Source organism: Felis catus, chromosome F2, assembly GCF_018350175.1.
Source record: "Felis catus isolate Fca126 chromosome F2, F.catus_Fca126_mat1.0, whole genome shotgun sequence".
NCBI lineage: Eukaryota > Metazoa > Chordata > Mammalia > Carnivora > Felidae > Felis > Felis catus.
This window is the reverse complement of record NC_058385.1, coordinates 17834744-17862035: the sequence shown is the minus strand read 5'-3', so window position 1 is coordinate 17862035 and position 27292 is coordinate 17834744. Positions and strand designations below refer to the sequence as shown.

The following is a 27292-nucleotide window of genomic DNA, read 5'->3' as shown; positions in this document are numbered from 1 at the left end:
CTATGTATGTCTTTCAGGGGAGGAGAGAGTAGGCAGAGAAGGTTACAAGAACAGATTGTTTAGAGAAGCAGTAGAGTCTATGGGCTCTGGAACCAAACTTTTGAACCTGTAATCCTGGCGCCACTACTTATTAATTGTATGGCTGGGCAAATTACCGAAATTCTGTCTGTCTGTTTCTTCATCTATAAATCAGGGATAATAATGGAAACTTCATTTGGGTTACTGTGCCTGGCTCATAATAAGCTCTATATAAATGTTAATTATTATTACCATTACTATAGAGAAATTAGTTGGAGAGTCAGGGAAGGGTCAGATGATGGAATGTTTTGAAAGCTAATAGAATTTAGAGATCATGTGAAAGACTACTTTTTTAGTCAAGTGAACATGATGCTATTTTTGATGTTAACGAATATTGGCTTTTAACATCAATCAGGTATGCTCAGCCTTAATTAAAATTTTATTCTGATTTTATTTAATTTTCATGTTATTCTGAACTTCTATCTGTATTTAAAAGGATGATGATAAAGCTCACCAACCAAGATGCTAAAACCCAGGTCAAAGTCTTTTATTGTTTGATACTATTTGACTCTTTGGAATCAAGGTGGGAATATTATCCAAAGAAAAAAGGCAGCTAATCTATAACAAAGTTATAAATGAAAGGGAAAGTAATGAGGGGCAATTAAGTGATAGGAAGGTGAGATTATAGACTGAGGGATAAAAATGGACTAAGGAAGAGCAATCATATATAAGAAAAACCTATTTTATTTTATTATTTTTAAAATATTTATTTTGAGAGAGAGCACGGGCGGGGGTGGGGGTGGGGCAGAGAGAGGGAGTGAGAGAATCCCAGGCAGGCTCTGTGCTGTCAGTGCAGAGCCCAACACAGGGCTGGATCCCACAAACCATGAGATCATGGCCTGAACTGAAATCAAGAGTTGGATGCATAAGCTACTGAGCCACCCAGGCATCTCAAGAAAAACAGATTTTAAAATTTAGAGGATGATGGGCATTTCAGAAGAATTTGAATGTTTTAAAAACAGCAATGAGTCAAATGCAAGTGAATACTCAGATTGAATTTAAATAGGTTGGGTAAGCACCAAGCAGCAATAACAATTAAAAAAAAAAAGGGAAACATATGTACAGGGAAACACACTCAATATTTCATGTAAAAATTGCCTGAGCCTAGTACCCCCTAACTCCTTCCCCTTCCCCATCTTTCCCATACTTGTGAATAACAGACTAAAAATATTATCTTAAACTTTTTCTTCCAACGTTATCTTTGTTTTAGAGTCTTAACTTATTTTTTTGCTCCAGGCAGGTCAGAGTTATTACGTTGATTTCAAGTTGGATGAGAATGCCTACCTCCCAAGGCTGGACACCCCCTGCTTCCATTACTACCACCTTCGGGGTGAAGTCCTAGCTAGACTTAGGAAAGGAGGAGGAGGAATTGTCCTCTGGGAGAAAGGATGGAGGCTATTCTGAGAAGGTTAGGTCATATCTCAGGGCAGTTGATTCTTCTAAAACTGAAAACTGTACCCTCGCCATCAAATCTGCTCCTATTCTAGTCTCGGACATCTCCACAGACAGCATTTCTACTCATTCTCTCGCTCAGGTAAGAAACGTGACATTCATTGGTGACCTCTTCCTTCTTATCTTCACTCCCAACTCATTACTAAGTCCTGTCCACTATGCCACCAAAGTGTATCTCAAATCTGTCCACCTTGCTCCATTTCCATCTCCATGGCCATCACTCAGACACCGCTGATCTAATGTTCATGCAAGATAGAAAAAGGAGTCCGTTCCCCTGGGCAGATGCTGGGGCTCGACTTCAGCCTTATTTGCCATCTTTCCACAGGTGATGATCTCTAAAACTGCCTAATGGTCCTGGACCCTAGCCCACGCCATGCTGCTCTGTTGTAATCACCTTTTCACTGTTCTGCACACATCCACTCTCGTCCCCTTTCAACCCACTCTCCACACAACAGAGGGACTACTTTTAAGTCCCAATCTGATCACTTGACTCCCTAATCTTTCAATAGGTTTCTACTGCTATCAGAATAAAATCCTGAACCCTTAACACGGCTTACAAGGTTCTGTATGGTCTGATACCTAGTTTTCTCTTTATCTTTACTGGCACCATTTCGCCTTGATAACTTTCAGCCACATGACCTTGTTTTGGTTCCTGAAACTTGCCAAGCTTCCCCCTTACTCCAAAAGACTGCCTGACTTAGCTTGGCTAAATTTTACTCTTCTTTCAGGTCTCAATTTAAATGTTACTTCTTTATGAAAGCCATCCCTGAATCCAAAATCTAAAGAGCCCCTTACTGCACTCTATTCTTTAATCGTACTTAACACATTTTATAATTATATATTCACTAGTGATTTACTTAATATTCTTTTCCCTACTACATACGCTAAGGTCCACAGGGGTGAGGATCATGCCTGACTTAGTCCAGTATCTTTCATTCACCTAAGTTTCTATTCAAGCTCATTCTAAAGGCCTTCTCTATGCCATTGACTATACTAGATGCTAGGCATACAGAAGCAAATAGACAGATGAAGTCCTTGCTCTTTTGAGGAAAACAAAACCAGTCAATAAACAAGTAAGCAGACAAGATGATTACAGATTGTGATATGTGGTATGCAGTAGACTCTGGGCACTTGAAGCTCAGAGATCTGTTTATATGAACGCCAAATGTTTAGGAGAGAGCTAGCTGCTAAACATAACTGAAGAACTTACTTTGTTCATATAAAGTCCAAAACAAATACTCCTGATGGATGGATGCCTCTCCTCCAGATGCTAATTCAGGGACCCAGGATCCTTCTAATTTGTGGCTCTGCCATCTTCAGCATGTGGCCAGAGAAGGGAAACAAGCATGGAAGATTGATTGTGGAATTATTTTTTTTAATTAGGTAAATCTGGATGGCTACACCTAATTGCAAGGGGGGCTGGGGAACACAATGCATCTCTGCACTGAGGAAGAAGAGTAAATAGATGTGGTGATTAGCACTTTCAAAAGTACCTGGCACAAACATTGGCATGAAGAAACAAAGATAAACTAGAAATGGGGCTTGTTCTAAAAAATTTTTATCATCTTTGTGTGTACACAGAAATCAGTATCATGTCTGATCTAGTATACTAAATCTCCAATCCCTTAGGAATGTAGAAATTGTCTTTAAAATGAAATTAATGAACTTGTGTATCTGTTTCTCAGTTTTAAAAATTAATCTACTTGTCCACTTTAATTCAGGGTCACCTTCAAGGTTTCTACTTTTACTTCCCATGGTTTTTAGCCTGTCCCAAATCTTGCCCCATCACAGCCCCTCTGTTTCATGGGTTTGGTTGGTTGCATTAGGACAAGACCCTAGTCAGAGCAATAGAACAGATCAGAAGTGAGAGATCCTCTTAATAATTTGGGACCCAGGAGCTTTGCACTTGTAGACATGCACCTAAATCACTATATAAAGTCCCTGCATATATTTTATGGTATTCTCCATAATTGTATGCTCTGAATTAAACACTGTAGACATTTTAATTATTCTTTGGTACCAAAGCAGAAACATGGTCACATGTTTATGGCAATCTGTATTTAAAGCTTTTCTATTCTTAAAGTAGTTTTCGTGTCCTGGTCCGCATCGTAGTATTACAAGCACAGAAACACAGAGCTCTAAGGGACCTCATCAGTCAGAAACATTTACCTGTTCACCTATCTTTAGACTTAATTCAGAAGGGATCTGAAATCTAGAGTTTACTGACTAATCCTACAAAGATTAAAAAAAAAAAAAGTGCAACATGCCTGAATCCATGTCAAATTGGTTTTAGTTTACTCTTCCTAAGAGAAACTCCTCCTTGAGGTAGTCGGAGAGCACGGTCCTGGATAGCCGTTTCACGCATTGGTAAGGAAATTTAGAGTCGAGCGCGGCAGGTGGAAACACTGTGCGGCTGAGAATGGGCGATGCGGGTGTTTCCGCGATCCCTGGAGCTGAAGGGACTGCGCTTTCACTAACAGGATCTTCAGGAAGTCGGAGAAGTGGAAGCAGCGTAGCCTGGAGTCCTTTTCACCGGGCGGGAGCAAGGGTACCGCGGGTCCTCGGCCCCGCAGCGGAGCGGCCCCGAATTGCCAAGCGCCGCAGGACGCCCGCCACGCCCCACGCCGCCCTGCAGGCGAACGAGGGAGGCGGCGAGGCCCCGCCGGGCCACCGTAGCGCTGCGGCTCGGGCCTCTCCTCCCGCGCCGCCCTCCGCCCCCAGCCTCCCCGCGCCGCGGCAGCTCTGGGCAGGCAGCGCCGCCGCCGCCGCCGCTTCCTCCTCTGCAGCCGTTCGGCCGCTGCGTGACGCGTCGTTTCCTCCCAACATGGCGGCCGGGGCAGGTCGGCGGTGATGGAGGCCAGTCCGCGGCCGCGGCGGGTGCTAATCCCCACGGTAGCTAGGGCAGCCGTGCTCTCTTCGGGCTTCTGAGCTGCCGCCGCCTTGTCCCTCGGCTCCCGGCAGACGGCCGCCCGGACTGGGCTCCCTCGCCGCCCCTGGGCCGGAGGGGCGAGTGAGGGGGGGTGGCCGGGAAGCGACCCCAGGCAGGAGAGCGGAGGTCCGACGGGCGCGGCCCTCTAGGGGTGGCCTCTCAAGAGGCCGTGAAGACCTCCGTGCCCCTCGCCTGCACCGCGACTGCTCCCACCTGCCCGCCCCTTCCTGATCCTGCTGCTGCCCTCCACGCCTCCTCTCCTCCACTTCCACCCCCTCTCCTTTCTCTCCTCTTCTTCCCCCTCCCCCTCCCCCTCCTCCTCCTCTTCCTCCTCCCCTCCAGCCGCTGGGAGCCGCGGGTCGGACGAGCCGCCGCCTCCTTCTCTGCGTCCATGTATGAGGGGAAGAAGACGAAGAACATGTTCCTGACCCGGGCCCTGGAAAAGATTTTGGCCGACAAGGAAGTGAAGAAGGCGCATCACTCCCAGCTGCGCAAAGCGTGCGAGGTGGCGTTAGGTGAGCGGGGAGGAGGCCCGGGGCGGGGGTAGGGGCGGCCCGCGCGGCAGCCGCCGCCGGAGGTGGGGTCGTCTGGGGCTGCCCTAAGCCGGCGCCGCTGACCTCAGGGAGCCCTCGCGAAGCTCTTTGCTCCCTGGCTGGAGTTGACACTAACTCGGCTGGATGTGGGGCAGAGGCAGGGTGGAGGAGGAAGGGCAGTAAGCTAGGCTCGGGGAACAGGGCAGGGCTTGGAATCGACTTGAGAGTAAGGGAAGATTTTGCTGATGGACCGTGCGGTGCGGACAGGATATCACCCTTTGTGATGAGCAGAAGATGAGCTGTTGTTTATTAGCTTGAAAATCGAGGTGGCGCTGATTTGTCAAGATTGGGCGTGGGAAGGGTTCCGTATCGTAATTTCGATAACTTTGTCGTTTGGTGTGATACTTTGGGAAGATAGGCCGAAGTTGTTCCCTTGTTGACAGTCTTGAGCAGGGGTTTGTAAGAGGTGTAGCCCATTCTGACATCTCTCCGCCTCCGCCACAAGAAAAACAGAGTGATGTTGTATGTGACTGGACTGACCTGGAAGAACAAGACCAGAGGTTAAGGGGGGGGGGGGCGATATAAAGGCGAGGAAGTGAAGGACCTTTAAATATGCTGGCTTTATGACAAGAAAGGGAGGTTTTGAAATGGGGAAAATGAAAAAGACAATGACACCCACCAGCCACATGTCTGGACAGTGGCAGCTGCTCTCAAGCTTGCATTCTGATCTGTAGTTCAGACGGAGGAGATCTAGTGTACTGAAGCCCATAGCAGAGTAATTCCAAACAATACCTATAGTGAGGGCAGGCAAGATGAGGAATTGTTAAAGGGAGAACACTGATCTATGGCATCCGTCAAAGATGAAATCGTTTAAGGAGAGACCAGGACATTTAACACAAAGATGAATTCCTAACACTTAGGCTTTTATTTTATAGCAGTGGAAATAGACTATATCGGATTGACAAGAAAATGAAACTTGTTAAATGGGCTTTGGAAAAAAAAAAAGTGTTCTTGAAGGGAAAAAAATCCAGGGTAACTTAAAGGTGTACTAAAGTAAAGTGTGAAGACAGCAAAGACCTTTTAATTATTAAAATATACTACTTTCTAACTTGCTATAATCTATATTGTTTTAACTTCTTTTCTAGATACTTTAAGGTGGTGATGTGAAAAACATTACCATAGAAATTTTCGTTAAAAATTCTTTAAATCTGTGGTATAGTGGGTTTAAGTTTAGTTTTCTGGCCCTTCGTGGATTAGAAGTTCATCTTTTATTATTCTCATAGCTAATGAAAGACTGTTCTAGGTATACGACAAGACATTGTATAGTGTAAAAAAATGAATTTACATCTAGGTCCTGAAAGGAGTAATTATTAAATTGGGGTGGGATGAGGGAAGAAATGATTTTTAGAGTTTTTAAAGGAATTACATGTTTATAAATAATGTGCAGGTTAAAGAACTCTAGACATTCAAACTAAACGTTTAGTTTGAGGCCAGATTTTCCATGTTAAATATATTTTTAATATACTAAATTATAAGTATTAGACTGAAGAAATGGAGTGTGTTTTATATACTTTTTTTTTCTTCTCCAAAATGCCAATATAAGTGAGTGGGTTGTTTTGTGTTTTTTTTTTTTTTTTTTTTTGAAGTTGATTGATTTATTTTGAGAGAGAGCATGGGAGGGTCAGAGAGAGAGGGGAAGAGAGAGAGAGAATCCCAAGCAGGCCCCTCACTGCCAGTGCAGAGCCTGACATGGGGCTCTAACTTATGCATTGTGAAATCATGACCTGAGCCAAAACCAGTAGTCAGACACTTAATGAACTGAGCCACCCAGGCACCCCTAAGTGAGTGTGTTTTAATGGAGAGTTCAGTGGAAGGAGAATCTGGGATCCTGGGTTAAATCGCAATTCTGTTACATTGCAGTATAGTCGAGTCTTTGGGCCTTGGTTTCCTTCCTTGTAAAATTGGGATATGGAACTTAATGATTGTAAGGTTACATCCCCTCTAATATGCCATGAACGTGAACACACAGTTTTGTTAACTTGTGCATTGAATATTCTTGCCCCTCTTTTTTTTTTTTAATTTTTTTTTTAACGTTTATTTATTATTGAGAGACAGACACAGAGCGTGAGCAGGGGAGAGGCAGAGAGAGGGGGAGACACAGAATCCGAAGTAGGCTCCAGGCTCTGAGCTGTCAGCACAGAGCCCGATGCGGGGCTCGAACTCAGAGACTGCTAGATCATGACCTGAGCTGAAATCGGTCACCCAACCAACTGAGCCACCCAGGCGCCCCTTCTTGTCCCTCTTGACTGGCACCTTTAGAGGGCTTATAGCTTGGTCCTTACCGTATCTAGGTATAGGAGCTACTTGGTAGTGAGTGTGCCAGCTATACTAGGAATTGTCTATTGCAGATTTTGCTGGGTTTTTACTTTTTGTCTGCCTCTTCCATATAGTTAGCAGAAGCTTTATTATGAGGAATGTGACTACCCAGGCAGGGGCTAGGCAACACAGTACTTTCTTAAGATGTATAAGGCTTTTTCTCACATTTTCTAGGAGTTACATTTAGTCTCCTGCAAAATTTCATTGAACAATCTCAAAGTAGTTAATCCCTGATGAATTAGTTTCCTTCCAGTCATACATTTACATTATTGCCAAACATAAACGGATAGGGATAACCCATTTCATTGTTACAGAAAGTATAATGTCTTGTAGTAAGATGGTATCTTCAAATATGTATTGTCCCTGGAAACTATTACAAGTCTCCCCTTGGTCTTCATTGTTGAGAATCCAGGCCCACTTTGGTCTCTTAATCTATGTGGCCATCAAGCAGGATGGGAATGTAAACTGGAATGGACTGGTTTGGTCATCTCTGATGTAGATTAGGTTGTGAACAGGTAGGAGTTGGATGAAGGAAGTATAGATGTGAGTGTTATAATCCTTCTAAATATACTGTGTATATAACTCTTCTGAATACACCTGCCTGCATCCTTTCTCTTCTCTACCCCCAAATATTTACTGAGCACTTACTGAGGAGTTGAAGGGAGATGGGCAATAAACAGGAAAATGTATGGTATGTCAGACTTTTAATCCTTTTGTGTTTTAAAATCATTTTATTGGCATGTGAGGAGATTTCAGAGCACTGGTATTCCAAATTTAGTTACCTTTTACTATAGTGACCCGTTATGAATAGGAATTCTGTAAATGATACTGATGAAATTATATTTCATCACAATTCTTAAGAAAACTATACTTTTTCGTTAAACGTTTTAGGACACCTTATCTAGATTAGGGGAGATTTTTATTAAAACAAAATCCATTTGATTTTTATTAAAACAAAATCCATTTGCAAAGATACTATATACAGAAAATTTCTATTTTTTTCACAAGAAAAATAATGAAAACTTTAAAGGGTATGCAGATCATTTAAATTTTTAAACAAATTCTTACATTTCAGACTTTATTTTGAAGAATGGCAAACAAAAACAAAAACAAAAACCCAGAAAAAAACCCTTCACATCTACATTGTTAAAATCACTGTGAAGCCCACAAGCCCAAGAACAGCTCCAGGTTGCCCTCTCTTGGTACCTGCCCCACTACAGCTCTCTGCAGCTAAGACCAAACTCTGCAGAGGGCTTCTAGGCTGCCCTAGCTTAGCTTGATCCATTCCTGCTCTCTAGAATCCTGAATTAAAAATAGTCTGGCCATCTGCTGGCAGATGAGACAACAGCTGAGCTATTTTTAGTTTCAAAGAATTTAGGATTGTTAGAGGATCAGACTTGAAGGTAGCATTGTTTGTCTTTCCGGGAGGGGAGGGGAGGTTGCGTTTGTGCCATATTCCAATTAGGCCTCTAAGTTTCAGGAGTTTCTTTGATGTTAGGTCTATGACTAATTCAACTTCTGCTTCTAATATCAGATATCTATGAAGATACGCTGCAAATGTTAGGATGAACTAGTTCAAGGTTGGAAGTTGGCACTGATACAGAATAGGAGTGAAAAGGGTGACCAGAAGAAGGTTTTAGAGGCAAGGGGAGGCATTCAGGGACAGTCATAAGGGTGGGATCCCTTGAGATATGGAGAAAAAAGAGGACTTGTTAGGGAAGTGATTTTTGCATCAGGGTGTGAATTTGTGTTGTTTAGCATATTCTAAAGTGATCCTACTGATTTAGTTTTTTTATTTAAGAATCTGTTACCTACCATTATAGTTACCCCCAGAAATGTAAGTAAAATATTTAGGCAAAAAATTTTGCTTCTTTCTGTACCTCCAGTCCCAGCCTTATTTTGGTTAGTGGTGTTATTAAAAAGGGATATATGGGTGGAGGGGAGATTACTTGAGTGCCATCGACCCCAATTTTATGCTTTTGGTAATAACAATTTTTTCACCATTTATGAAAAAAAATAGTGACTTACCCCAAATAACATCCTGCAATGAACATTTTAATTATAATTTAAATCCATTAGCAAGTCTCCTTTTAAACCTTTCTCGTCATCTAGAGTAAAAAGTGTCTTTGGTAAGTCAGGCTACCAAGATTTTTGAGATAGCTGGGGAAAAAAGTAATGAATGAAATGATTGATGCAAGATTCTGTTAAGTTTGGGTTGAAAAAAGTAAGTTTGGGTTTCAGTGCATATACTCTTTCCATTCTGGAGATTTACAATCTACATTAACATAGTTAAGATTCTGAAAAGTCCTCTAGGAACAGTATCTGCTCTATTTTGCTTATTGAAGTTTTTCCTAAGTTTATTTGACCCTTTTCAGTGTCTGTTAACACCTCTGTGAAACATTGTTCCTTGGAATTTACTTTGGAACACTATTCAAGGGAAAGAAAGGCCTTAATGACTGGTAAGGTAGAGATACAATAGGGTAGATACAATAGCCCTAAGTATTGATGGGTCTGTTCTCCAGAAGAGTCTTTGTGTTTTTGGAAAGCAGTTCTACTGATAGTGTAGGAAGAGGAAAGGAGCAGTTGGGCAGAGTGTTATCAGATCAAAGGACTGTGAAATGGGAACTAGCCCCGTTTCCCATCCCATCTAATGGCAAGCAACTGGTTGTCATTCCTGATAATACTTAACTTGTAGAGAAACTTCTGTTGGTAATTGTTTTTTTCAAAGCAGAATAAAAATGTATTGTGAATACATTTGAAATATTGTATTCACATATTGTGAAATAATTTGGGGAAATATTTGTCGTAATATTCCTCACAAAATGGAGGTGGGGATATTGGAGAAGGGAAATACATGAAAAAGTTATTGCTGCCATTCAAAGTTAGGTGTGTTCTTCATTTGGGTATTAGTTGTGCTAGCATGTGCCAAATGTTCCACTGCTTTCATGGAACTTACTTTCTAGTGCGTTGAGGTTAACAGTAAAGAACAAACTAATGTAGATCATCAAATTGTTATTTTCTGAAACAGTAGTTCAGAAGGGTAAAGGGAGAATGACCCAGGAGTGCAGTTTTAAATAGTGTTGTCAGGAACGGCCTTTCTATGAGGTGACATTTCAGCAGAGAAGTGACAGAGATTCAGCCTTTCAGATAACTGCATGAAATAGAAATAGAGGTAGCAGTAAGACAGGTGTATGCTTGGTATGTTCCAGGATGAAAGGAAGTTTGGCTGGGGGAGGGGGAGAAGGGGACTGGATTGGATTTTATTCTCTTTGTGATGGAAGCCACTGGAGAATTTCATATAGGAGAGTGATATAGCAGATTCACATTTTAAAGGCTCACTTTGGCCCGACATGGTAGTGATTTTGACAAGGCTGGTGAGGAAGTGAGAATTGGCTGCATTTGGAATATATTTTAAAGGAGTCCACAGGACTTGCTGATGGGTTGGTTATATCACAACAGTCTTGAAGCCAGAACTGTAGGGTTGTTGGAGAGGGCATTCACCATGATGGGGAACACCAGGAGAGAAATAGCCTTTGGGAAATAAGTTGTTACAGTAAAACGTTTTCATCTAACTCTTTGTATGTATTTTATAATTTTTTAATGATAGAATGTCCTGATGATATAATAGGAAACTTTCTACTGAGAAAGGGCAAATTAAAATGATAGGATATTTTCAACTGAGAATGCACAAAACAATTTCAAATTTAAGTTTTTTCAGTGAGGTTTTTCCTAAAGAACGAACTTTCACGTATTTAAAAACAACTGGTCAGGGTGCCTGGGTGGCTCAGTCAGTTGAGCAACCGACTTCGGCTCAGGTCATGATCTCGTGGTTTGTGAGTTTGAGCCCCTCGTCAGGCTCTGTGCTGACAGCTCAGAGCCTGGAGCCTGCTTCCGATTCTGTGTCTCCTCCTCCCTCTGCCCCTCCCCCACTCATGCTCTGTCTCTGTCTCAGAAATAAACGTTAAAAAAAATTAACCCAAAACTTGTCTAGTTCCTTTTTGGGGTAAGATCTTTATAGATGTAATTAGTTCAAGATCTCCAAGTAAAATCATTTTGGATTTAGGGTGGCTCCTAAGTCCAGTGACTGATGTCCTTATAAGTAGAGGAAGGGACAGGGAGACACCTGAAGGAAGAAGGTCATGTGAAAATGGAGGTGGAAATTGGAGCTGTGCTGCCATAAATAAGCCAAGGGATACCTGTGTCACCAGAAGCTAGGAAGAGGCAAGGAGTCTTCCCTGGAGCCTTCAGAGGTAGTATGTCTCAGACATCTGGGCTCCAGAACTATGAGAGCAAATTTCTGTTGTTTTTAAACAACCGAGTTTGTGGTCATTTGTTAACGTAAGCCATAGGAAACTAGTATAAGTTCCCTTTATCCGAACTTTTCAGACCCAGTTTGATTTGAGCTTCCATTTATATAGTCAAATGCAGTCTTTGGCTGATTTGTTTCAGAAGTTACAGAAATTTCATAAGTTATCTAAATTTTATAATTACTAGAAAGTAATTATTCTGAAGCTTTAGAGTGTGTGAATCTCTTGAAAAAGTTCTTTAAAAAAGGGTCCTGGGCCCAAGTATTTAAAGGGTTTGTGTTCTTTTAGTATTTTTGTTTTGCTTAGATTTAGACTTGGTTTCACTACATTGGTCTATGTAACCTATGTTATCTTCTCATCCAGGAAAGGTTGTGAAAAACAATCTTTAAAATATTTCATATCACAAAATTACCTCTGGCAGTACGTTTAGAAAAATCCACGTGGGGCAGTTAATATTTTTCTCTCACTTTTGAATCACTTAATCAGCTGTTTAATAATTCTTTACTTCTCTAGAACCTTGCTAAGAAATGACATAGTCAATAAAAAAATAAGCAAAATAGATACGACAGCCAATTACTTTATTCAGAGGAGAGTCCCCTTGTCTTTACTCAGTCACTTTTTTTTTAATGTTTATTTTTGAGGGAGAGAGAGAGAGAGAGCGAGCGAGCATGAGAGGCAGAGGGGCAGAGTGAGAAGGAGACACAGAATCCGAAGTAGGCTCCAGGCTCTGGGCTGTCAGCACAGAGCCGACATGGGGCTCGAATTCACAGAGTGCAATATCATGACTTGAGCCGAGGTCAGAGGCTTAACTGACTGAGTCACCCAGGCAGGTGCCCCTCAGTCACTTAAATTGTACATAAGTCCAATAAATTTGGCAGTTTACTCTTTTTGTTTTAAATAAAGAAAACCTTATTTTCAAAAGTAAAACCGGGGGAAAAATCACCCATGACACTATTAGGTAAAGATAACCATTGCTAACTTTATAAAAAAAACAACTTTGTTGAGGTATAATTTACATACAACAAAATCTACCTTTTTTTAAAAGTTAATTTATTTAATATCTATACCCAATGTGGGGCCTGAACTCAGGACCCTGAGATCAAGAGTTGAATGCTCTTCCTACTAAGCTAGTAGCCACTTGCCCCCAAATTTGCCCATTTTAAATGTAATGATTTTTACTTAAGTTCATTGAGTTGTACAGGCATAACCATAATCCAGTGAGGACATTTCTGTTACCCCAGTAAGATCCCTAGTGCCTATTTACAGTTAATCCTTGGTGCCACCCCCAGCTCTAGGTATCTACTCATCTACTTTCTGTGTCCAGATTTGCCTTTTCTGTGTATTTCTTATAAGTATAATCATACATATATGGTCTTTTGTGTCTGGTTTCTTTCAGTCAGCATAATGTTTTTGAGGTTCATTCATGTTGTAGCAAGTATCAGTATTTCATTTCTTTTTATTACTGAATAGTATTCCAGAGTGTGGATGTACCACATTTGGTTATTCACCAGTTGATGGACATTTGGGTTGAATGAATAATGCTACTGGAGTATTTACGTGTAAGTCTTTATGTGGACGTAAATTTTTATTTTGTATAGTTACTACCAAGGTGGAATTGCTGGGTCATATGATAAATCTGTGTTTAAATTTTTAAGAAACTAAGTTGTTTTCCAAAGTGGCTGCACCCTTTTACATCCCCATCAGCAATGTAGGAGGGTTTCTTATATCCTTGCCAGCCAAAATTATTACTTTTTTATTTTAGCCATCTTAGTTGATACGAAGTGTTATTTCTTTGAGACACTATTAACTTTTTGAGATGTTCTTTCCAGACTTTATTCTAAATTTTTTTTAATGTTTATTTTTGAGAGAGAGAGAGTGACAAAAAGCAAGTGGGGAAAGGGCAGAGAGAGAGGTAGACACAGATTCTGAAGTAGGTTCTAGGCTCTGAGCTGTCAGCACAGAGCCCTGTGTTGGGCTTCAACTCACGGACCGCGAGATCCTGACCTGAGCTAAAAGTTGGATGCTTAACTGGCTGAGCCACCCAGGGGCCCCTCCAGACTTTATTGTGAACACACACACACACACACACACACACACACACACACACAGATGTATTCAGAAATTGAGCTACTTAATTTCTAAGGCAGCAGTAATTGTTTACGCCAAGTTGTGTGCCTATGGCTTTATTGGCTTTATCTCAATTTGTCCTTCAAACAACCATATGTGCTTGGGTGCTATTATTATCTGCATTTTACAGATGAAGAAACTGAGGTTTTTTAGAGCTTGTGTTTGGTAGAATTTATAGATGAGTGCTTCTTTTTGGCCTATTGTGGCCCACCTAACCTGCACCCTTACCCACAAAACTTTGTTTACAGTTAACAAATTACAAAAAGGGAAAGAATGGCCTCCTTGGAAACAGTCACCGTTAAGAAAAGAGAAAGGGCAAAATACATAACAAACAACTAACAGCAGTACAGAAAAATATTGTTCTCTACATTTCAGTGAATCTCAAAAGTATTTATCTATTATGTGTTAATAATGGCATCTCTGAGTCCATCTGTCCATCATACAAGAGACCATTTTATCCTGTGTTCTGCTTAAGAAGTCAGCCAGAATCATGTGTATTTGTGTATCTAAGATTTTAAACAACATTGTAAAGTAAGATTTTAATAATTTAAGCCATTTGGAAAATTTAACTGTCCTGTGACACTCCCAAGGATTCTGGTGATATTTTATTATACGTGAGTTCCTCATCTTTTAAAAATATTCTTACTTTTTATCTTAGTATTTTATAGCATCTTCAAATCATTTTTTTTTACTTGTTTTTAACGTTTATTCATTTTAGAGAGAGAGACAGAGCGTGAGTGGGGGAGGAGCAGAGAGAGAGGGAGACACAGAATCTGAAGCAGGCTCCGGGCTCTGAGCTGTCAGCCCAGAGCCTGATGCAGCCCTTGAACTCACAGACCGCGAGGTCATGACCTGAGCTGAAGTCAGATGCTCAACCGCCTGAGCCACCCAGGCGCCCCTCAAATCATTTTAAGAACTCAAGTAAAAACAAAATCTTATTAAAATGTCATCTTATAGGAAATAAGCCTTTGTCACCTAAAAATAACTGGTTGTATATCTCAGTGGCTTTCATAAGAATATAATTATAATTATTGTGTAATTGTCATAATTTTCAGTTGTATAGTCTCTCTTGATTATTTCATAGGCTTTTTTTTTTTTTCTTTAAAGTGTATTTATTTTCAGAGAGAGTGAGCAGGGGAGGGCCAAAGAGAGAAAATTCCAAGCAGGCTCTACACTGTGAGTGCAGAGCCTGATGTGGGGCTTGAACTCAGGAACTGTTAGATCACGACCTGAGCCAAAACCAAGAGCCAGATGCTTAAGTGACTGAGCCACCCACATGTCCCCATATGCATTTTCTGAATATGTATTTTGTCTTCCTACGAAGTATTTTAATAATGCATCCTGTTTTAAAGTGTTTTTTGAGTTTGGGGACATTTACATTTAAATTTTGCTTCACAGACTTTTATACATATTTTTTATTTATCCCAGCACAGTTCATTGAGTATTGTATGTGCAGAATTATCTACAATAAACGCTGATATTGAGCTTGCTGAATTAGAGTATGGTCATTTATGGCTCTTATACTCTGTTCTGGGTGCAAGTATATAGCTGACTATTGAGGAAAACAAGACAAGAGTATTCATTCTCTTTAGATTTATTGGTTTTGACCTATTTTTATGCAACTATTCCTTTTCATCTTTCCTTTGCAATTTTTTTCTGTTCTAAAAATAGAAAACAAAGACCTCCCCTTTACCATCCAGATATGTATACTTTTGTTTTCTATAGATTTTGACTTTTATGGTACTTATTTTCTTGAATTTATTAGGGTATAATCTGAAGTATTTATGTAATAAGTTTATTTTCTCCCTTTGAATTGATAGTCAGGTGGTAAAAAAACAATTATTAAGTTAAAAAGCATTTTATTACTTCTTATACCATTGATGATTCTCAATTTTTTGTAGCATAGTGCCTAACATGGTATCTGATAGGATCGATTAGCCCTCATTGCCTCTTATTTATTTTTCTATAATGGTGTTTGAGTTTTTTCCCAGATTTTAAGATTTTATGTTTTGCTCTTTAATGCTTACTTTCAGCATCTTAATAACATAATGCATAGTCAGCATTTCTATCTTTCATTTTTATGTATAAGATAAAAAATGTTATAGTTGGAAAGAAATTGGTTATTTTGTTTATTTTTTTGGATTCTCTTTATTCCTTAAGTTTTAATTCTTACATGGTAATTGAGAATGTGTTTAGTGCATTTACAAGCCAAAGCTAATGCATAATTTCTGTATGCTTATATCTTTAAAAATTAAAATGGAACAACATGCATCTTCTAATAATGAATAGAAATAAAATGTCTCTTTGATACCAGTTAATAATTAAATTAACAATTAATACTTAATAATTGAGCTTTTAAAATACCAGTGTCCAAAATAGGTATTTTATTATGATTAGAGGACAGAAGTTTAATAGTGAATACTATTTCCAGTTATTTTGCTACAGGATACATGGACAGAAAAACTTACCAGAATGTATTTTGTTTTTACAAATGCAATGATCAGTCTGTGTGTTTGTTATATGAAATGAAAGTTACTTTATTCTGTTTCACCCCAGCCCCCATTTCTATGACTATTAGAGAAGACTCGAATGGAAAATTAGGAGGAAAGGTACTTTTTTTTTTTTTGGCTAATATGTAGCACACACTTTCCTTAAAAAGTCAACAAATATGTCAACGTATGGTATCTTAAATGTTTATATGTGATTATATATTCATTGGGTTATATTCCTTTTGCAATAGTCAAAACAAATATTTTTCAGTTTGTAATATTCCCTTACATTTCAAAAAACACACTTGATTAAGTGATCAACATGCCAAAATCTGATTTCCTTATAAAAAGGTTAGGCATTCAAATTATCATAATTATAATTCTGTTAGTTTGGTTGGTTTTTCTTGGTTTGAATGAAAATGTCTTTAGGAAAGAACAGTTTTTTCCAGTTTTACTACTAAATTAAAATTATACTTATGAATATTGAGCAGTTTTAAATTTTATATTAAACTGAATATCCCTTGATTTTTTTTTTTAATGCCTCCCTAAATGGTTTCTATCAATTTGGTCTCATTGAATACCACTTGTAAAAAATACAAACAAATAAGTGGCAATAAGGACTAATCAGATACCATGTTAGGCATTATGCTAATCTAAATTGAGAATGCCTGATGGAATAAGGTGTGATAAAATGCTTTCTAAAATGTTCATTGAAGTTTTCTGTCTTTAACATTATTAAAGTTATATCAGCTTTGACTAATAGCAAATAAGGAGCTTTGATTGTCACTCATGCATGCCTAATGCTATTCTGTATAATTACAATCTCTCATTAGTTTGCTTGACTAAAATTTCTTAATGTAAAGCTTTTGTTGATTAAATAAATTAATGTCTCCAAACATTTTGTCTAGGATAGTCACCATTAATAATTTGGCTTTCCAGGCGTTATGTAAAAAAATAAAAATACCTTTGTGTTTGGAAATTAAATGTCAAGAATGTTTGCTTTTCTTCAGTTTTCCATGTTTATTTTTTAAACTTTTATCCTGAACTTTGCACTTAAAAAAATTATCACAATATTTAGTTCCTTTTTTTTTTTTTTTTTGGAACCATTCCTTTTATGTTCATTTGCTGCCTGATCGTCCTTATCTCTCTCCCTTCTTTTCAAACCTGAGAATCTTATCAGCATTGAATTGATATATGAATCCATTCTTGATTCACAAAGACATGTTTGAAAGCAATTGAGGCAATTAAAAAATCATCAGAAAGTAACTAGACACCTGGTTAATATCCCTTGATGTGACCTCCCAAATGACCACTAAATTGTAGAAATGGAGGAAAGTTCACTACATTATGGAAAACCAGATTAATGGCAATCTGTTACTAGATCTGGGAGGAATGAGAAGAAGCTGAAAGGATGAGAGATATCCTAGGTATCTAAAACTGTCTGACATAGGGATAATTCTTTTTATTCCTTAATGAAAAAAGTTAATTTGAAATTGCACACAAAGTAATAATCAGCGACGTATGGAAATGTCTGCACTAGAAAACACCTGTGCATGCAAACTGCCATATTCCAGGAAGAAAAAAATTCTTTACATTGAGATTCTTACAAGTCTAAATCTATAGATATGATTTAAAATTCAGAATAGGGGCACCTGGGTGGCTCAGTTGGTTAAGTGGTTAAGTGTCTGACTCTTGATTTCAGCCCAGGTCATGATCTCCTCAGTTTGTGAGTTCGAGCCCTGTATAAGAGTCTGCTGGGGATCCTCTCTCCTTCTCTCTCTGCTGCTCGCTTGCGTGCGCTGTTGTGTGCGCGCGCTCTCTCTCTCTCTCTCTCTCTCTCTCTCTCTCTCTCTCTCTCAGAAGTAAACATTAAAAAAAAATAAAATTCAGGATAAAAAGAATCCCATGAATATTGAGGCAGAGAAAATAAGCTTCCAAAGAAGGAATTGTTAGGAGTTTAGTTTACGATTGCAAGGAAGGGTTTTACCCTATGTAAACTTAAGTAACAGGAATTTGCTGAAAATGATAGAACAGTAATAACAACTCTGCTAATAAACTCAAATATACTATTTGTATTTTTTTTTAAATCTATGTCTTATTCTGCTGCTCTTTCTGTTTTGTTCCTTTCCTTCCTCTCCTTTCCCTGTCTCCTTCATCTGTCCACTCCTTTCTCTCATTCCCTTTACTTCAAAGAATATATTTATCATTTGCTTTATTTCAAATAACATCAAAAAAATAGTTAGAAAATAATCAGACATGTTGTGAAGATAGCTGTACAAATTTATTCATCATTGTACTCTTTATAATTACTAAAAGTTGAAAGTAAGTTGTGAACAGTATGGAATTGGTTAAATAAAAATGGTATGTCCATGCATTGGAATACTACAAAGCATAGTGACGTGCTGGAAATGCATTCATTGATAAGAAAAGATGGAGTGGAAATATGTAAAAGATCTATAATGTGTTATAGTATTTACCTTTGAGCAAATATGTATTGCTAAGTACATAGAAAAAGTGTTGCAAATACAAGGAAATCTTGACAAATACATTGAGAGGTATGTTTCATTGTCTTGTTTTGCAGAACTACAATGTAATGTCTATAAGGTTGTTACACAAATATGTCATTAAAGATTCCATATGCTTCGTTTTTTTTAAATATTTATTTCTGAGACAGAGACAGAGCATAAGTGGGGGAGGGGCAGAGAGAGAGGGAGACACAGAATCAGAAGCAGGTTCCAGGCTCTAAGCTGTCTGCACAGAGCCCGACGTGGGGCTCGAATTCACAAACCATGAGATCATGACTCGAGCCAAAGTCCTGACCTCAACTGACTGGGCCACCCAGGCGCCCCAAGACTCCATATGCTTCTAAAGAACTTTTATATGAGGCAGAAATACTTGTTTTCCTCCCCAAACCTGTGGAGTTTAAATGTAGAGTTAGGAGGAAAAAGAAAAAAAAAAAAAAAAAAAGCCACAAAGGTAAGCAGTGGCCTTCATATTGAAGTAGAAAATAAAACCAAGAAAAGAAGGTGGAAGTCCTCAAAGCTAGCCGATTGAATGATAGTCACATTTATTTACTACCAAGTGTTCCTCATAGCAAACACAGAGACAATTTAAATGTTTTTGGTATTGCTTAGAGGACACCTAATTATCAATTAAAAATTGTACTCTGGGCTTCATCACTCATTAGCTTGTGATAATAGGAAAGAACTTCTGCTTTTCAGGTAATACCATCATGCTCTCAAATGGAGGGAGAATAACTGATTTCAATCAGACTTTGGACTAGGAAATACTTATAATTTATACCTCTAGTTATCTAAATATCTTGTAAGAATTAAAAAGTCTTTCTGAGAAAACACCATTGGTTGCTATATGTCTTCCAAAATACAAAGGAAGCCTTAGTTTTCACCTCAGATAAATCCTAAGCCAGGAAAATTATACAGGTTTTAAAAGCTCTTCTTCCCATGAGTGTATCTATTGTGGCTTTCTCAACACATTTAGAAAAGTTATGAAAAATTGAAGAATAGAGGTTTCTTGAGGTCTACCGAAAGTCCATTAGTGTTAACTGGTTTAGACTTAGTCTTGCAGATTCTTGGGTCTACATCTTTTCTGGAGTTAGATATCAAGTTCTTTTCAATTACAGTTGACCTTTGGACAGGGTGGGAATTGGGGGCATTGACCCCTGAACAGTCAAAAATCCTCGTGTAACTTCTGACTTTACTAATACTTGACTAATAGCTTACTGTTGGCTGGAAGACTTACTGATAAACAGTTGATTAATACTTATTTTGTGTGTAAAATGTACCTTATACTGGATTCTTACAATAAAGTCAGTTAGAAAAAGAAAATGTTGAGAAATTCATCAGAGAAACATTTAAAGTACTATACTTACATTTATTGAAAAAAATCTGCCTCTGGGAGGTCCAAGGGCCATGGGGTGGGTCTGGCCGCCTGGAGTTGGCAGTGTACCAGAACCTGGTGTCCTTGACTCAGCAGGGGCAGCCGCTAGGCTGCTCTCAGGCAGCAGTACTGGCCTGTAGGCTCACTACAGTGTTGGCAGCCCCATCTGCCTGGAGGTCTATCATGAGCCTGTGATCTTTGGTGGATAAAGCCACACTTGAATGTGCCCTCTGCGAGGTTGGGGGTGGGGCAAGGCTGGCCAGCCTGGGAGGGGCCCCAAGGGTTCCAGGTATTCTGATACTACAGCCTTGCTAGGGTGCTGGGAGAAGAAGGGGTCCCCGCACAACTTCCACCTTGCCCTCTAGGTGCATTCCTCTTCTTCAGCATAGCCTCCTGTCCACCAGCCTTGGGTTATGCATTGTTGGTGCTGTCCTTAGATTTCTGGAGAATGCTTTCTTGGCTTCATCATCGACCTGAGTTTTGCCCATTGAGAGAATGAGAGATTTGACTGGAAAAAGTGAGAGAATGGATTAGTTTTGGAACATGGGATGTTACAGAACTGGGACAGGCCTGAAACGAGCTTCTTTACATAACCTAAGGATACCATGAGGTTGTGAGTAAGAAAGAATAGGTAGAAAGGTACAGAATGATGAAGTGGGAAAGTATTAAAAACAAGTTGCTATACTTTGCTGTGTGTAGGAACAGTGTATACTATTTAAAATGTATAAGCGCTTGTTTGAATTTGTTGGCCATAGCTTGTTTTGTGTGTTTGGGAGTAATGCTAATTATTAGCTATTTTCTGTTACAAAAGCAAATTAGTGGATTTTGCCTCTGTATGGCTATTTGGGATAACCTAATGTTTTATATATTAAATTTTGTTATTTTGAACTCTTGATTTTACCACAGGGTTAAAGCCAATGTAAAGATTTTTTAAACCACATTAATAAACATTTACTGGACACTTTCAATGTGTCTTATAATTTTATCAGATTCTGTGGCTCCTAGGAGATCATTTATGGCCTCTGTCTTCAAGTAGCTTATAGTGTTCTTGGGGGAAATGGATTGCAATAATAATATATCTTACAAGTGATAGGTGCTATTGTAGACATACATGAAATTGTTGGAAACCCAAAGGAAGAATTGATCAGTTCGATCAGTTCTTTCCAAGAGTCGTGGTTGTGTGGGAGCATGGATCAGGTATAGCTTTATAATGTAATCTCCCTTAGATCTCAGGCTTGGAAGATCACTAGATGACTATACTGTGGAAGTCATACATGTTATGAGTTAGTATGGCTGTCCCTTGGGAAATGCAGGAAGTTTGGTGTGAGTGTAAGGTGTAGTTTGATAGAGTCGATAAGGAGAGAAGGTCTGGACAAGACCACAGGGGCCAGAAGACCTTTTATACTATGCTAAGGAGTTTAGACCTTTTCCTATAGACTGTAGAGTGCCAAGCAAAGGAGTGAAATGATATTGCAGTTCAGAAAGATCATTGTTGACATTATGAAAAATAAATTGCTGGGGTTCAGAACTGTAGAGCATAAGCCCATTATATTAATGGATCTTGGTATAGCCCAGATTTGAAGAAACAGGGGCTTGAACTTGAGGCCTATATGGAGAGCTTCGATCTCAACAAATTAGCAGGACTTAATAACTGGGTGTGAGAAATGAGGGAAAGGAAGGCATTTAGGATGATTGAGGTTTCTAACGTGATTTGGGCTCTTAGATCCATTTACCAAGAAAATGACCACATTTAAGAGATAGAATTGAGGAAGAATATGGATTCAGTTATGGTTACATTGATTTTGAGATACATTTGGGACATCTAAATAAGGCTGCCTAGTTAACAGTTGTTAATAACAAAACAAGAGCTAAGGAGAGAGCCAGCTGACCTGTGTATAAAGGTTTAGGTGTTACTCAGTATATAGTTAGCTACTTAGGTCCTTTTGGAGAAAAGGAGATGTGTATTAAGTTGCCTAGTAAATTTACTCTCATTTTTGTATTCAAGAAACATTTCTTAAGGACCTATTCCAGATTTTAGGCTAAGCCTGAGGAAGAGAAAGATCTAAAGGATGGCCTTTGCTGTTAAGGAGCAAATTGAAGGAAATGGACGCACAAAATGATTTCAGTAAAATAAGGTAGCTATTGATAGCGATAACCAGAGAGGCTATGGAGATAGAGAAGTGGTGTAATTATGTTAGCCTGGAAATGCAGGCGAAGACTTCTTAGAGATGACAGATGTTTATTCTAGAATGAATTTATGTTAGCCAGGAAAGAAGGGTGGGGAAAAGTATTCTTGGGAAGGAGGAGTATCATAACTAAGGCATGAGTAGCTGAAAAAAACATTAAGTTTGGGAGGGAGTTACCTAGAAGATGGGCATTTTAAGAGTCTTAAGTGTGAGGCAATAATGGTAGGAGATGAGGCTTGTGGGCAGTATTATATAGGTGATGGTGAGCATGGACAGAAAACTGCTGGAAGTGACATAAAATACGTAACCAAATTGGTCTTAAAAGGTACTTGCCAGGCAAATTCATGGTGGGGGTGGAATTCCAGGCAGAGGATGTAGTTTGAGCAAAAAGCCTAGAGGTGTGAAATAGCAGGTCACTTCAGGGGATTTAAGTGTTCTTTTAATATTAGAGTGTGGGATGCAAGAAAGAGTGTGCAGAGAGAGGAGAGTGGTTGACAGGGACCAAGTCTTGGAGGGTCTTGTGCTGAAGAGCTTGAAATTTATCCTGTCAGAGGTCACTTTGGTGCTAATGTAGTAGGGCTCAAGAATGGAGATGTGGAATCAGTAGGCCTCATGAGAGAGAAAAGCCTGACCTAAAGATGTAGCAGAAGGAATGGAGAAATCAAATTTAAGGAATTACAGCTGTTCTCATCCTTGGCTGTTCACCAAGAGCACTGATGGAATATTAAAAATGCAACCAGCTGCATCACATTACTGGAGATCCTCTTTTGCCAAGCCTGGGCATGGGCTCGAACATCTTATTTTGCTTTTTAATTTTATATTTTACATTAATACAAGTAAACAGTCACTGCTGTGTTCTGTCTCTATAGTTTTGTCTTTTTGAGGATGTAACATACATCAAATCATATAGTATGTAAGCTTTGAGTTTGGATTTTTTCATTCAGCATGTCTTTAAGATTCATCGAAATTGCTGCTTGTATTAATAGTCTGTTCCTTTTTATTGCTGAGTAATAGTTCATTGTATGCATGTAATACAGTTTCTGTATCACCCATTGAAGGAGGACATTTGAGTTGTTGCCAGTTTTTGTTAGTATGACTAGAGCTGCTATAAACATTCGGGTATAGATTTTTTATTTGAACATAAGTTTTCATTTCTCTAGGGTAGGTACCCAGGAGTGGGACTGCTGGGTCATATGGTAAGTATATGTTTAACTTTATAAGAAACCTCCAAACTGTTTTCCCAAGTGGCTGTACCATTTCGCATTTCCATCATCAGTGTTGGAAGAGTTCCAGTTGCTCCACATCCTCACCAACTCTTGTTGGTGTCATATTTTAACTATTTTTAAACTATTTTAAGAGGTGTATAGTGGTATCTCATTGTGTTTCTCATTTGCATTTTCTTTATGGCTGTTGATGAACATTTTTTCATGTATTTGTCATGTTATATCTTTTTGGTGAAGTATCATAAGTCTTTTGCTCATTTTAAAACTCATTGAGTTTTAAGAGTTTTTAGTTATATATATATATATTCTGTATATTTAAAAATACATATATATACTCACATAAGTCCATTGTCAGATAAGTGATTGGCAAATAACTTCTATAGCCTACTTTTTAATTTTCTAAACAGTGCCTTTTACAAAAGAGAAGGTTTTAATATTCATTAAGTCCAATTTATTAGTTTTTTTTGAATGTCTTATTGATCCAACTTGGTTTATAGAAAAGATTATCCTTTCTCCATTGAATTGTCTTTGCACCTTTGTCAAAATCAATTGGCTGTATTTCTGTGGCTCTATGTCTGGATTCTCTAATCTGTGTATTGGTCTCTGTCTATCCCTTCTCTAGTATCACATTATTTTGGTTATTATAACTTTAAGTTTTGAAGTTGGAGATTTTATTTCCTCCTATTTTATTTTTTACCAGAATTCTTTTCTCTATTCTACTTACATTGATTTTCCTTGTAAATTTTAGAACCCCATTATCTATATACAGAAAATTTTGCTGGGATTGTGATTGGCAGTAGGTTAAATCTGTAGATGAGTTTGGGGAGAATTGACATCTTTATTATTTTGAGACTTCCAATCCATGACCATGATAGGTCTCTCCTATTATTTAATTCTTTGATTTCATTCATATTTTGCTAGGTTTATACTTAAGAATTTCATTTTGGGGCGAGCTATTATAAATAATACTATTTTTAAAGTTTTGGTTTCCAGTCATTCATTGTTAGTATAGAGAAATTTATTTTTGTGTATTAAAACTTTGCTAAATGTTTTTATGTGTTCTAAGAGTTTTTCTTTATCTGGATTTCTTTACTTATATAATCATGTTATCTGTGAATAAGAATAATTTTATTTCTTCCTTCCTAGTCTGAATGCCTTCTTTTTCTTGCCTATTGCTCTGACTGGGACATTCACTGCAAAGTTGAATGGAAATGGTGACCATAGATATTCTTGCCTTGTTCCAAATCTTGGGGGAAAGCATTCAGTATTTCACCATTAAGTTTGGTATTACCTGTTGAGTTTTTTTTTAGCTACTTTTTTTTTAATTTATGTGTGATACTTAATTTTAATCATAATATATATATATATTTATACCTGATATTTCAATTTAACATGGGACATTTTTTCTGTTCCATTAAATATTCTTCCAAAATAATTTTTTGTTGTTTTTACAATAATGAGTGTTTATTCTCATGCTCAAGAATTCTGCAGGTCTGGGCTAGTCTTAACTGGCCAGTTCTGCTTCAGGCTGCAGGGGCACTGGGCTGAGACTGCTCCACATCTTCCTTATCCACCTTTGTTTGTTTTTAAATTCCTGTTATTGTTAACATACACCATTCTGTTTCAGATGTACAATATAGTGATTCAGCAATTCTACACATTACTCAGGGCTCATCAACCCCTTTATGTATTTCACCCATCCCCCACCCACGTCCACTCTGGTAACCATCAGTGTGTTCTCTATAGTTATGAGTCCTTTTTTGGTTTGTCTCTTTCTTCTTCATTTTTTTTAAAAAATTTTTAATTTTGTTTATTTTTGAGAGAGAAAGATACACAGAGCGCAAACAGGGGAGGGTCAGAGAGAGAGGGAGACACAGAATCCAAAACAGTCTCCAGGCTCTGAGCTGTCAGCACAGAGCCCAATGTTGGGCTTGAACTCACAAGACCTGAGCTGAAGTTGGACACTTAACTGACTAAGCCACCCAGGCTCCCCTGTTTTGTTTTTTAAGTTCTGCATATGAGTGAAATCATATAATATTTGTCTTTCTCTGAGTTATTTCACTTAGCATTATATTATCAGTATCCATCTGTGTTGTTGGAAATGGCAAGATTTCATTCTTTTTTTTTTTTTTTTTTTTTTTTTTTTTTTGGCTCAGTAATATGCCACTGATATACCACATCTTCTTTATCCATTTATCTATCCATGGATACTTGGGTTGCTTCCACAATTTGGCATTGTAAATAATGCTGCATTAAACATAAGGATGCGTATGTCTTTTTGAATTAGTGTTTTTGTATTCTTTGGGTAAATACCCAGTAGTGGAATTACTGGATCATATGGTGATTTTATTTTTCATTTTTTGAAGTACTTCCATATTTTTTTCTACAGTGGCTGCACCAGTTTGCCTTCCTACCAACAGTGCACAAGGATTCCTTTTTCTCCACATCCTTACCAACACGTGTTGTTTTTTGTGGTTTTGGTTGTAGCCATTTTGACAGGTGTAAGGGGATATCTCATTGTGGTTTTGATTTGCCTTTCCCTGTTGATTTGTGAGGTAGAGCATCTTTTCATCTATCTGTTGGCCATGTGTATGTCTTCTTTGGAGACATGTCTGTTCATGTCTTTTGCCCATTTTAATTGGATTATTTATTTTCTTGATGTTGAGTTGTATAATTTCCTTATATTTTTTGGATACTAACCCTTTATTGGGTATGTCATTTGCAAATATCTTCTCCCATTCAGTAGGTTGTCTCTTAGTTTTGTTGTTTGTGTCCTTTGCTGTGAAGAAACTTTATTTTGATGTGGTTCCAATAGTTTATTTTTGTTTTTGTTTCCCTTGCCTTAGGAGACATATTTAGAAAAATGTTGCTACAGCCATTGTCCATGAAATTACTGCCTGTGTTCTCTTCTACAGTTTTTATGATTTCAGGTCTCATGCTTAGGTCTTTACTCCATTTTGGGTTTATTTTTGTATATGGTCAAAGAAAGTGGTCCAGTTTCATTCTTTTGCATGTAGCTATCCAGCTTTCCCAACTCCATTTGTAGAAGAGACTGTTGTATATTCTTGCCTCCTTTGTGGAAGATTAATTAACCATATAATCATGGGTTTGTTTCTGGACTCTATTCAGTTCCATTGATCTATGTGTCTATCTTTGTGCCAGTCCAGTATTGTTTTGTGGATAAGATCCCGTGATCTTACTGAATTCATTTATCGGTTGTAGTACATTTTTGGTGGAGTCTTTTGAGTTTTCTATATATAGTACCATTTCATCTTCCTTACCAGTTTGGATGCCCTTTGTTTCTTTTTCTTGTCTGATTGCTGTGGCTAGGACTGTCAGTACTGTGTTGAATACAAGTCATTAGAGTAGATATCTTTGTCTTGTTCCTGACCTTAGGGGAAAAGCTTTCAGTTTTTCACCATTGAGTATGAGGTTAGCTGTGGGTTTTTCATCTATGGTCTTTATTATGTTGAGGTACGTTTCCTGTAAACCTACTTGGTTGAGGGTTTTAATCATGAATGGATGCTGTACTTTGTCAGATGCTCTTTCTGCATCTATTTCAAAGATGATATGGTTTTTATTTAATCTTTCTCTTGTTGATGTGATGTATCACATTGATAGATTTACAAATATTGACCCACCGTTGCATCCCAGGAATAAATCCCACTTGATATGGTGAATGGTTTTTCAAAATA

At 38.4% G+C, this 27292-nt stretch overlaps 1 protein-coding gene across 2 annotated transcripts in view; it reads left to right on the top strand.

Annotated features, from left to right (window-relative positions):
* The first annotated feature begins 4364 nt into the window (after positions 1–4364).
* The window catches only part of ARFGEF1 (ADP ribosylation factor guanine nucleotide exchange factor 1), a 147872-nt gene continuing 124944 nt past the window's right edge, over positions 4365–27292 (top strand). Inside the window, exon 1 of one of the 2 annotated variants that reach the window (XM_045050228.1) lies at positions 4365–4974. In XM_045050228.1, the coding sequence (XP_044906163.1) occupies positions 4851–4974 (124 nt within the window). In that variant the 5' untranslated portion in view covers positions 4365–4850. The remainder of the gene's footprint in view (positions 4975–27292) is intronic. The other variant, XM_011291364.4, reaches the window with a different exon arrangement.